At 38.4% G+C, this 13,424-nt stretch overlaps 1 protein-coding gene across 1 annotated transcript in view; it reads right to left on the reverse strand.

Annotated features, from left to right (window-relative positions):
- Positions 1-3,430: 3,430 nt before the first annotated feature.
- DRD3 (dopamine receptor D3) overlaps positions 3,431-13,424 on the reverse strand; it is a 70,549-nt gene continuing 60,555 nt past the window's right edge. Inside the window, exons 7-8 of the mRNA XM_001368407.4 lie at positions 6,033-6,402; positions 3,431-4,731 (exon numbers count right to left, since the gene is read on the reverse strand). Of these exons, the coding sequence (XP_001368444.1) occupies positions 4,535-4,731; positions 6,033-6,402 (567 nt within the window). The 3' untranslated portion in view covers positions 3,431-4,534. The remainder of the gene's footprint in view (positions 4,732-6,032; positions 6,403-13,424) is intronic.

Below are 13,424 nucleotides of genomic sequence, written 5' to 3' on the forward strand. Positions count from 1 at the left end.
GAAGGACATATAATTATAACTGACATGATGTGGCCTTTGAGAGTTTTCAGAGCAACACACACACACACACACACACAGATGCACACACACACACAGAGTTTTCTTCATTTGAGCCCCATAGCCCTGTGAGCTAGATTTGTTATTGTTTAGTCATTCTAGTCACACCTGACTCTTTGTGATCTCATTTGGGATTTTTTTGGCAAAGATTTTGGAGTGGTTTGCCATTTCCTTCTTTAGCTTATTTTATAGATGATGAAATCAAGGCCAATAGGGTTAATCAACTTGCCCAGGGTCACACAGCCAGGGCTGGGTTTGAACTCAAGTCTTCCTGACTCCAGACCTGGTGCTCTATCTACCGCACCACCTAGCTGCTCTGTGAACTACATATTGCTGGTATTTTTTGAGAAGAGAAAGGTCTGGACCTATAATTTCAATGATGCAGGGAACTCCCAGTAAGAAAATTCCCTCTAGTAATGTAGACCAACAACAGTTCTTCTACTTTTAGAGAGTTGTCTGGGGCACTGAAAATCAAATGACTTGCCCAAGGATACATTATTAGAAAATATCACAGGTACAGTTTGGAGCCATATTAACCTGACCTCCAGTCTGGCATGCCTTTGTTCTTGAACCCTCTCAGATTGGTGAATCTCTGGCTGGAATTATTTCACTAATTGCTCAGGCTATCCATGTACTCTTTTCTCCCAGCTCTATTCTTGACCCTCCAGATTTTTCTACCTCCTCTCCAACAGCCTTGCTTCCACTCCACTTTGCAGTTCTCCCTTTACATGTTGTCTCCCCCATTACTTGAGAGTAAATGCTTTCTTTTTTTGCTTGTACTTACATTCCAAATATTCAGGGATGGCTAACACCTCTGGTGTAAGGACTTGCTGAACTCTTTTTAGGGCTGTTCATTCACTTTTAGTGTTCATTTTTCACTCAATTCTCATTTGGGACTTCAAGAAGCTGTAGCATGTGCAACGTCCACACTTAAGTAAAACCATCCTAGCAGATGGGCTAAACCAGTTTGAGGGTAACTGAAAGACCTCAAACCTGTTGGTGAGTTAGGATGTAAAAACTTCCCTGGTGGAATGGACACATGAGAACAATTCGTTTCATTGGCAATGAGGGAGGTTGAAACAGGTGCTGTGGAGTTCTTAGAACTTGGTCAAACATTGAAGATGCCAAGGCCTCTCACCACATCACAGGTCATCTCCAGTCATTCTGACTTTTGGACTCTGGGAAGACCACTGGACTTGGATGGCTCTGGAAGAGAGAGTGAGGCTGATGACTTTGACTAAAGTTCACTTCACACACAAGTTTGTTCTCTTTGAAAACAAAGGATGAACAACAATTTATATTCCCACATCTCAACACAATACCTGACATAGAATCATTACTTGTTCACTTGCTCACACATTCACTTACTCATTTACTCTATTATCTATCCATTTCTCTCTCCCCTCCCTCCCTCTCTGTCTCTGTCTCTGTTTCTCTGTCTGTTCCTCTCTCTCTCTCTCTCTCTCTCTCTCTCTCTCTCTCTCTCTCTCTCTCTCTCTCTCTCTTCTCTTTCTCTAATTTGCCTATCTTGCTGTCTGTCTGCTGTCTGTCTGCCTGTCTAATATATCTATGTCAGATGCTTTCTCATTTGCCAGTGAGAGGTCATGGGTAACTTTGGGCAAGCCTCCAAATCTTTGTTTTTTCTCTAGGGATGTGCTGAAGAACTAGCTCATGCCAGCTTGATCTGATTGTTAAATTTTCAAAGAGAACTTTCATCCCTTAGAAAACAAATGTTACAAATCAGACCTTGATTTATTATTTTATCAATTGTCTAGGTTTTAAAAAGTGTTGGAGAAAATGTTAATAATTCAGATTAAACTAAAAAGAATGTCCTGAATGTATTTTTTGGAGAGCCAGTTGTTAAACACTTACGAGCCCTCTGTTGTTCTTTTTTTCTTCTTATTTCTGACATTCCTGTGGGGTACCTGGAGAAGTGAAAGTCATGCTATAATGTCCAGTAGAGCATGGGGATCTGGGAAGCCTACTAAATCAGCTGGGTAAACAGCTTCCCTTTCTTGGAGATAGCACCTAATACTCAACAAATGAAGCCATGAGATCACTTGCTTCTGATGGGCCATGGATGGGCCATGCTTACTTATAGCTTTAATAAAGTCATATGAGCCAACTAGGTATTCTCTTTGCCTTGGTTTCACCTTTATACTTAAAAAATTGCACATGTAGGCTCAGACTGAGGAAAAACTTGGCACTAAGCTGAGATGACCTTTAAGTGTTGCTGGGGCTAAAAGCCACCCAAAGTGATAAATGAGGAAAAATTCCCACCATAGTGTTAATACAGAGTACACTCCATAACATTAATCTGGCTGGTGCTTAGTGACACCTATCAGTCCTGGTGGTCAAGGTGCAACCTACCAAAAGGGGAGCCCCCTAACTACTTTTCTCCCTCAAGAGGGCTGGTATGGTTGGACATCAGCAGGTCTCAGCATTGGTTTGGGAGTTATCCAGGTCATAGATTTAGAGCTGAATTGTAAGGCATCTCCTGATTCCTTGGAGAAACATGAGATCTCTTGTGGTCAAATACAAAAAATCAATGGTTTTGGTTCTGGAAATGGTTTTGGTTTCAATTTTTGCCTTTATTCACTTACTACCTTAGACAACACATTTAGTTCCTCAGATTCGTTTTTTTTTTTTTATTTGTATAATGAAAGGTGTGGACTCTATGGTTTCTAGGGTTCCTTGCAAATGTAAATCTCTGGTCTTATTACTCATTCTTGTCTTGGGTCATTATGTTCATAAAGTGACTGTTATGCAGATCAGAGGGCCTCCTTATCTGACCCTAATTGTGTGGCCTTGGGTAAGTCATTTAACCCTGTTTGCCTCAGTTTCCTCATATGAAAAATGAGCTGGAGAAGGAAGTGTCAAACCACTCCAAGTATTTCTGCTTTCAGAACCCTAAGTGGCTGCAGGAAGCATGGGGCATGATTGATCATATGCTCTTGGTCAGAAAGGCTATTTTTATTACTGGTTGTTGTTCTTCCTCCTCTAAGAGGACCAAAATGATATCACTGATGGTGAGTGAAAACATGTCCTTCGTGGCGTTAGGGCTGAATAAATTGTGTAACACTGACACAGCTGAGACTCAGTGGCTACTGGTGAGATTTCAAGGAGTAATGGTTCAATTGGAATGATGATATCTGTACACTCTCTGTCCAGGTGTGCTTCAGATTGCTTTTTGTTTAGCATTTGACTTTAGTCTCTTTGGAATTATTGGTTGTCATTCTCATGCCCTCTCTGCTCACTCAAAAATAAACAGCTTGCATGTTCTTGGATTTCACCTGAAACATGGGGCAGTCTGTCTTTTATGGAGCAATTTATGTGATTTGCAGCCTCTTTCCATCTTAAGAAATCCAAACTCTTCAGTTCAACAAACATTTATTAAACACTTACTATGCACCAAGCTCTGAGGATACAGAAATGATCAAAATGACACACTCCCTAGCTTCAGGGACTTTACAACCTAATGGGGAGCAGGGGGAATTACAATCTCATGGGGGGGGGATATCAGACATTTAGGTAAATAAACAGGATAGAACAGGAATCTTTAGTTTCAGGAAATTTACAATATATGAAGAGATTGCAAGAATATCAGACATACAGATGAATAAATTTGATACCTTAGAATCCCTAGCTTCAAGGAGTTTACGATCTCTAGGTAGATTACAAGAACATCAGACAGACAAGTAAATAGGAGAGGATTCCCCAGCGTCAGGGAGTTAGGTTATACTATCATGGGTGGAGGGAAGGAAAGGGAGAGGAATAAGTACGGTGTATTAGGCACTGTGCTAAGTGCTTTACAAGTATATTATCTCATTACAAGATAACAAGAGTATCTGACCTACAGACCAATAAATATGATATAATGTATAGTGTGGTAAGGGCAATGGAAAGAGCTAGATCAAAAGGCTTTGAGAACAGTTGAGGAAAGGGAGATCAGGCAAAGGTTCATGGAGGAAATACCTTTGAGTTGTGCTTTGAAGGAAGGGAAATATTATCACAGACAGAGGTGCAGAAGAGAATAAGTCCATCAAAGGAATAAGGGGATGGTACTGGAAGATAGCAAGCAGTTCTATCTGGCTAAAACTTACAGCTTGTGAAGGAGAAGAATATCAGATATGACTGGAGAGGCAGTCTGGACCCAAATTGTGGAGAGCCTTGAATGCCAAGATAAGGAGTTTAAACTTTATTTCATAATAAGCAATGGGGAACTGTGAAAGTTGGCGTATAGGAGTTACCTATAACTATATCCATTTCATATTAAGACTACTTGGACTTTTGGGTGAAGGATGGATTGGAGATGCGAACTATTGAAGTTGGGAAGACTAATATAAAGGATGTCAACCAGCCTGGCAGAAGTGGAGCTAAAGGCTTCTGATTGTCCCATCCTATGGAGTTGTGATCTTTATTGTCCCTAGAGAGGCCAGAGGAAGTCAGTGAAGATGAGGACTCTTCTCTCTTGCCTTCAGCAGGACAGGATTTTAAGGAAAGCTCTGCGGAATTCGACGTTGAAGGTGGTGTAGATCACTGGGTTGAGGGCACTGTTCACGTAGCCCAGCCATGTGGTGGCGCTGTAGAGCTCGGGGGGCACATGGCAGGCCTGGCAGTGAGTGTTGAGGATGTGGGTCAAGAAGAAAGGCAACCAGCAGACAATGAAAGCCCCTAGATTTCAAACGGAGAAAGCAGTCAGAAGGTTAATTTAGCACTTTGCCCCAACATGCATTTTTGAAACCTAGGAGTCTCTCTTATACTTCTTAATATCTTCCTGAAGCATTATCATCATCATAGGGGGCCCAGTGAATAAAGTGCTGGGCTTGGATTCATGAAGACCTGAGTTCAAATCCAGTCACTTATTAGCTTTGTGACTCTTGGCAAATCACTTAACTTCTGTTTGCCTTAACCCACTAGTTGAAGGAAATAGCAAAGCACTCCAGTATCTTTGCCAAGAGAACCCCAAATGGGGTCAGGAAGAGTCAGATATGTCGGGCAGCTAGTTAACACAGGGAATAGGATCTAACCCTGGAATTTGGAGGACCTGGGTTCAAATCTGACCTCAGACACTTTCTAGCTGTGTGACCCTGGGCAAATCATTTAATACCAACTGTCTAGCCCTTACTGCTCTTCTAGCTTGGAATCAATACTTTGCATTGATTCCAAGACAGAAGGATTAAAAAAAAAAGAGTTAGGAGAAACTGAAAAAATCACTAAACAATAGGTTCTTAGATCTATTACCGCAAAGAGACCTCAGAGGCCTTCTTATTCAATCTTCTCATTTTACAGATGAGAAAACTGAGGAAAGTTAAGCATCTTGCTCAATGGTAGTATCAGGGATGGGATTTGAACCAAAGATCTAAGGCTCTCTCTACTGTACCACACTGCTTCCACTATCAAATCAAATCAAATGGAACAATATATAAAATGGTTTGCAAAGTTTATTTTTAGATTTAAATTAAATTTATTTTATTTATTTATTTTTATTTATTTATTTATATAAATTTTAATTTAATATTTGTGTTTGTTTTAATGTGTATTATTAAATATGTTCATATTTAATACAAATGAAATGAAATTTAAATTTAACTTAATTTAAACTTGTTCAAATTTTAAAGATCTGTATTCATGTGAGCTATTATCATTGTTTCATATGGACATAATACTTTGTTTGCACAGTGAATCTTATTTTATTTGAATCTAATAACTGAGAGATAGGTAGTACAAGTAATATCCCCAGTTTACAAAGAAAGATAAGAAAATAGAGATTCATATTATATTAAGTTAAGAGATTGTGCAGCTAATTCCAGAAGGAGCAGGTCTTGAAATCACATCTTTTGAGGTTGGATTCAGTGCTTTTTGGCTTGATAGTGAACAACTAAAGTGAGGATGGTTTTCATTCACTCTAGACCTGTATCTTTATGGTACAGGATTTCTCCCTTCTAGCAAAATGTCCTTCTCATGCAACTCACCCAGAACAATAGCCAGCATCTGAGTTGCTTTCTTTTCTCGAAGCGGAATGCTCCGGGATTGCTGAGAACCCAGCCTCAGGGAAGTCATCATTCTGCCATTGCTGAGTTTCCGAACCTCTAAGCCCAACTTGGGAGCCATGGTGGGGCTGAGTGTTCCCAGAGTCTTCCCATCCCCTTTCAACTCTCCTTCTTCTTCTTGGTGTCCTGGTCTGGGCAAAGGAGCATCCTGGCAGAAGCTATAATAGCGTTTCAATTCCATAGCTGCCAGTAGTTTCTCAGATGAGTGAGCTCTTCCTGGAGAGGTGGCCTGAAGATGGGATAAAAGCGAATCTTGACAGCCAGGAGGATATTCTTTTTCTTCAGCATTTTCCTATGATTAAGGGAGATAATAATGATGATGATGAGAATAATAATTATACTAATAATAACTCACAATTATGTAGCCTGTCAAGGTTCAGAAAACACTTTGTAGAAAAATATCTCTTTGGAGTTTCCCAACAATCCTGTAAGATAGGTGATACTATTACCATTTTACAAATTAAGAAACTGAGATTTAGATAGAAAGACTTTCCCAAAGTTATAAATCTACTTGGTTTATGAGGTAGAATTTGAACTCAAGTCTTCTTGTCTCTAAGTCCAGTGCTTTATTTATTACATTGTGAGAATAGAAAGAAGAAATTATCACAATGTAAAAATTATTCTGGGATGAACCTAGGGACTGGAAAAAAGCCCATAAGATTATGAAGGCATTAAAAGCTCACAACTGTTTTCTAGTCACAACCGGAGAACCAAAATTTTCATTACTGAGAACCTTTTTCTGTAATTAACACTGCCATCATTTTCAGAAGTGGAAAATCCTAGTAGAATCTTATAGGAGGCCTGGAAGTTCTGAATACACCTGTCTTGTACCCCGAGAGAGCTGACCCTTCCCAATAGGGATAGTTCTACTCTTTCCATTCCATAAATGAATCTCAGATTGGAAGAGACTTTGAAGAAGAAACATTTTCCAGAAAAAGTTTCCCTAATGTATAGCTGTGTTCTTTGTGGTGGCCAAAAATTGGAAAATGAGGGGATGCCCTTCAATTGGAGAAAGGCTGAACAAATTGTGGTATATGTTGGTGATGGAATACTATTGTGCTCAAAGGAATAATAAAGTGGAGGAGTTCCATGGAGACTGGAACAACCTCCAGGAAGTGATGCAGAGCGAGAGGAGCAGAACCAGGAAAACATTGTACACAGAGACTGATACACTATGGCACAATCAAATATAATGGATTTCTCTACTGGCAGCAATGCATACTGGCAGCAATCTGAGGGTCTTATGAGAAAGAACACTATCTACATTCAGAGAAAGAACTGTGGGAGCAGAAACACAGAAGAAAAACAACTGCTTGATCACATGGTTCGATGGGGATATGGCTGGGGATGTAGATTCTAAAGGATCACCCTAGTGTAAATATCAATAATATGGAAATAGGTCTTGATTAATGACACTTGTAAAACCCAGTGGAATTGTGCTTCGGCTATGAGAGGGGAGGGAGGGAAAGAACACGAATCATGTAACCATGGAAAAATATTCTAAATTAATTAATTAAATAAAATTTTTAAAAAAAGAAAAAGTTTCCCTGCTCTGCTACTTCTTTGAAGGAATGATCCAGTGAAGGGAAGTCAAGATTCTCATTTTACTTTTGGATAATGCTATTAGTTCTACCCTCTGAAGCCCGAGAAAAACCAGTCAAGTTATTAGGAGATGATAAAAAGATATAAAGGCATCAGCAAGGTGAATTGTAACAATCCTCAAGCAATTAGAAAGAAGAATTGAGGATCTCACTATCACAATGACCTGGGGGGAATTTTATACTGACATATTGAGCATGTGATATTTGTCGTTTTGTCTGCCATCTATGTTCAAAGTGCAGGCCCCAAATGTGGGAATTTATTGTGTTTGATGATGAATATGTAACCAGGCTTCCTACAAGCCCGGGGTATTTTGTGTGCTTTTGTATCTGCAGATGGAAGTTTGACTCCTCTCTGGTGGAAAAAGACCCGTGGCAAATATCTTCATAAAGGGTAGAGTTGGGCCAGAGCTTTTGGGAAGATACATTTACTGCTTCAGTTCTTTCAGAAGAGATACATAGACTGGAGACTCTTCAAGGAGGAGAGAAAGACTTTGGGAAGGAAGTTCCTCAATGTGTCTCTGATTTCTAGCTAGTCCCCTTAGACCTTCAGGGAGAGAACTCTTATGTTTTGAGCTGAGATCTCATCTCGCTCCCATCTAAAGAGCTCATTCACTTCTATTTATTTTCTGGCATATATGTACACATTTTCTTATTTCAGTTTGCCATATACTTGGATAAATAGATTTACTGTTCTTCGCTATTTCTGATGGGTGTGTGTATGTATCCAGTACTTGAAAGGAATGAGCTAAGTCAGATACTGTAAGCAGAGGGCAACCTTTTCCTTTTAGAGTGACAAGAGAAGTAGCTTTTCCTTTGAACCAGATTAATATTGGGGCAACTAGGTGACTCAGTGGATAGAGTACTGAACCTGAAGCCAGGAAGACTCATCTTCCTGAGTTTAAGTCTTGTCTCAGACTAGCTATATGACCCTGGACAAATCACTTAACCCTGTTTGCCTCAGTTTCCTCATCTGTAAAATGGGAGAGAGAAGGAAATGTCAAACCACTCCATTATCTTTGCCAAGAAAACCCTAAATGGAGTCATGAGGAGTTGGACACAACTGAAATGCCTAAACAACAACAGATTCACATTCCCAGATCAGCAATATTTGAAATAGATTTAAATCTAGTCTGACACCTCTCTTAGAGAGGAATATTTAGCCATGCCCTGCTCCTGCTGCCTTCAAAGAAAAAATTGCAATCTCTCCTAGAGAGGGATGGCCAGATTCTAATCCATGCCACCTGTGAATTTCACATTTACACATTCAGATAACCCATGCAGATATATGTATATATATACATATATATATACACACACATATATTTAATATGTTACAAACTTACACATATTTGTTCCAAGGTTAACAAATTAATTTTTTTTCAAGGAGGGGTAGAGATGGGAGGGAGAATTGGGCTTAGATAGGGTTGCTTTAAAGAGCAGGAAAAAGAAAAGAAACGAGTCATTATAGCATTTTAAAAAAACACATAGAAGAGAATCGGAAGAAGTCTAGAACAAGCAGAACAGCTTTGAAAGTCATATATTGAATAGATTACATATTTAAAAAAGAAAAGCAAGCTGTGTATAACAAATTCACAGTTTCATGTGCAACACTCTTCTTCTGCTCTAATGTGTACATGGAAATGTTCATTTGAGCTAGTGTTTAAGTTTAGAGTAAAAACAATGAAAAAGAAAACCTCAACCTAAAACAAAGTTCAGGCTGTCTCCCTCTTAGAAAAGGAGCTAAAAGGATCAAGGGATACCCTTTCACATTCTAGGTTATTAGAGATAGTAAACTGTTACTAACAACAAATAAAACCAAAACTACAGAATCAGGGCTTCATTGCCAAAATAAAAAGTAGAAAAAGATTTAAAGAGACAGAAAAGAACTCTGACCTCTTTAAAGAGTTTAGAGAATAAAAGCAAAGGATATAGGGAAGAAGGACCACAGTACATCTAGAGCTAAATCCAGACTTAGAGCTCTTCCTTTAGCGGAGAAAAATGAATGCTCTGAGAAGGAAACAGCTATTTTTCCTTCTAGAAATTATAAAATAATTCCACAGCTGTTATCAGATAAAAGCAAATCTGAAAAGAAGACTTGTGGCAAAAGGAGAAAAGAACAGGAGATCATAGGAGATAATATATGAAAAACAAACTGTAGACCACCATATATAATATTTGTATTTCAGCTGTTATTATTAGTGGTGGTTGGTGACTCTTTCCTGGGGGGTATTGAGGCAGCTATTTGACAACCTGATTGTAATAATGGGGAAAAAATCTGCTGTCTTCTTGAGGGATGGACTCAATGTATTAGAGAGAACTTTCTAAGATTTGTCAAAACAGATGACCACTGCCCATTTCTGGTGATTCAAATGAATGCTGTCAGAAAGGCTTTTGAAAGCATTGCCAGAGATTATGCCATTTTGGGGAAGAGACCGAAGACCACAAGGGGCAGAGATGGTATTTTCTTCTTTGTTTTCCATGAAAAGCAAAGATCAAATTTAATACAAAATTAAAAGAAAAAAATAAAGATGAAAATATGTAACATCACAATGGAAGTAACTTCAACCTGGACTATTTATTGTGTAAGCTATTGATGCCTCCCTTCCAAGTATGAAAGGATAAAAGAATAGATACCAATAACATTGATTATCACCATATAAATTGGCCCATAACCACATCAAAGAATCCAAATCACCTAGGAATTATTCTGGTCACCAAATATTTGACCTCTTTATCAAGGAGAGATGTCAGCCAATGGCAATACTGACTTATAGTGCAGGCTTACTTGAAAGATATCCTTGAGAAATATGTTAGAAGGTCATATATAACTTAGTTTTGAAAAAAAGGAAAAGGAAAAATAAGATCACAGAGAAATTCAAAAGGGACCTAACTAAGTCAGTTAATCCTGATTTAAAGATTTACGCATTTAAGGATTAAAATGGAGGAAGGATAAGGATAGGGGGAAAAGAGAAAATATTTATAGAGACTTCCATAGCAAACTAATATTTCTATCAATGATGGTGAGGTCACTACAGTTGAGGTGTAACATCACAGTCTCCAGAATACTCCATGAAGAAATAGAAATAGGACTAAAGAAACTAAGATAACAAATAGTAATTGATATTTATACCAAAATGACAAATAACAACAACAATAATAGCTAGCATTTATATAGGGCTTTAAGATTTGTAACATGCCTTACAAATATCTCATTTGATTCTTGCAACAACCCTGAGAAACAGGGGCTAGTATTACCCCCATTTTTCAGTTGAAATAACTGAGACATACAGAGATTTAGGGATATTGGGACCAGAGTCACATAACTAATAAGTGTCTGGGGCTATATTTGAACTCAGCTCCTTCTAAATCCAGGTCCAGTGCTTTATTCTCTGTGGCACCTAGTTGCCCCTGATTTTAGTATTTTAAGATTTATGTGATGTTTTACAGATAGAACAGGGTGACTACTCATAGAGCAGTTCTGTGCTAGAGGTAGTATAGTTTTGAGGGATTCATTCTCAAGATATTGCTGGAGGGGAGGATTACAAATGCTTGATGGTAGAGGAAGTCATGGATATTATTACTGCTGAAAAAAGTAAGCAAAAAAGAAATATTAATTATGAACAGATTTTTTCCATAGTTGCAAAAATCTCTCTGAGACACATCTATACATACATTGAGAGGAAAATTGATGATGGTCTGAAAAGGGAACAGACAAGCTACCAAATGCCATGCAATCATAAACTAAATTTTTATGTTCACACAATGGGCTTAAGTATAGAAGATATATTTTCCAGTAATACTTTTTGCTTTTGACTATAAAATATGATTTGGTAGAGCAAAATGCTTTCTTAAAAGCTGTTCTCTAACAAGATGCTTTCCAAACACATCAAAATCATTCTTAGGGGGATGGAACAATAGAGATAACTTTGTCTGATGATCCCCTGATTATCACATGAAGGATAAAACAGGAAGTATTTACCATTGTCATGGAAGATATTCAGAGTGGAGACCAAGTGAAAGAGGAATTCTCTATAGATAGTGAAGTATTCTATACAGTCCTATTCCTATTCCTATTCCATTTCCATTTCTTCTTGGAGCATACTGGAGACTGTGATGTTAGAATGCAAATGTAATGACTCCACCGTCATTGACAGAAATAATGATTTGCTTTGGAATGACCATATAGGACCTATAGGATGACATTTAATGATTGAATTAAGTCCCAGAACATTTTGGAGCCTCCTAAATGAGAACTATAATCACTCAAATGAGTTTGGTCTAATTATCCAAAGATAACAAATGACTATTGTCCCAACTCTGATAGACACTCATACAGAAAACCCATAGGATTGTCCATTAGTCCATTAGTATAAGACTTGTGTAGGTACTCTGTTGAAAATGAACTGAGTTTAGGAACCAAATGGGAGGACGAGAGTGGGTTAGATTGCCTTTCGGAAGTTGAGCAGTGCTTTTAATGACTCCAAGTTTTTCCCTAAAATAAAGGCCCATATTTTGAATGCCAATGTTTCCCTAATGAAGCTCTATGATTATGCCTCATGGAATACTATATTGTCTCTTGAGGAATTAAAGTTTTGAGCCATCCAAAGATCAATGGAGAGGCACTTGATGGTTGTGAATAGGCTACAACATATTACTAATGAAGAACTATCAAGGAAAAAAGTGGCATACAGGATGTCATCAGAGCAATGGATCAATCTTGTAGCAAGATCAAGAGATAATTGAGAGAAAGCCTATGTGTTCTTATCAAATCTACACAATATCAGGACATCTGAAAGATATCCCTTAGTAAAGTTTGTGGAGTCACTGTAGAGCATAGCAGGATATGGACAAAAGTCTCAGAATGAAATGATGGGTTGCAGTATACCCACTGGAGTGAGTACCTATATCAGTGAAATCACAGGTGCCTGAAATATTGCAATATGCAAGTCTACGGTACTCCTAAGTGTTGTAGGTATTTTTGAGATGGTTCTATAGTGTTTTTTCTTCATGTTTAAGAGTGAGATTTCTAACTACTAAACTCAAAGAAGAGAAAAAATGTCTTGTGACTCCCTCTATCCCTCTTTATTTCTGAATAAGAAACTATTTTCATTATCTTCTTGAAACTGTAGATGACCTGGTAGGTATTTTGGGGGGGCAGAGAATGATCTTTTCAAAATCAGTCCAACCATACTAGCTGGAGAGTACAACTATAACCCCCAATGTAAAGGTCTAAGCACAATGGCATCGTTTCTGCCAGATTTCAGCTTACCTCTCTTTCAATCCTTTTCTCTTTTGTAAGAGAGTTAGTATTTGGCAAGCACCAAATAAAACCTTAGGATGACTTCAGTAAGAGCATGAAGTAACCTGAGGGTCTCCCCTTCCTCTGGGCTCTTACGCGATTCCTTCAGCCATCTCTGCAGCTTCTTAGCATTATCTCCAAGAGTGGCATAAAGAAATACCACATGACATACCATGTCTATCACCCATAGAACATGACATAACTGAGTTTTCACTGTAGTTATTAGGACCAACCTTGACCTTAGTACCAGCAATTTTTGTTCCTCCTTCCCAACCCTGTCTCCGCAGAATTGATCTGGATTAGGAATTCCTGAGTTATATGCCTTGGATGGCTTTCTACCTTTGACAGCATGAGTTGCTGTTCAGACCTTTGTGAAAAGCAGTTAATTAATTAGACACAGACATGACAAAGACA

This window comes from Monodelphis domestica, chromosome 4 (genome assembly GCF_027887165.1).
Source record: "Monodelphis domestica isolate mMonDom1 chromosome 4, mMonDom1.pri, whole genome shotgun sequence".
Classification (NCBI taxonomy): Eukaryota; Metazoa; Chordata; class Mammalia; order Didelphimorphia; family Didelphidae; genus Monodelphis; species Monodelphis domestica.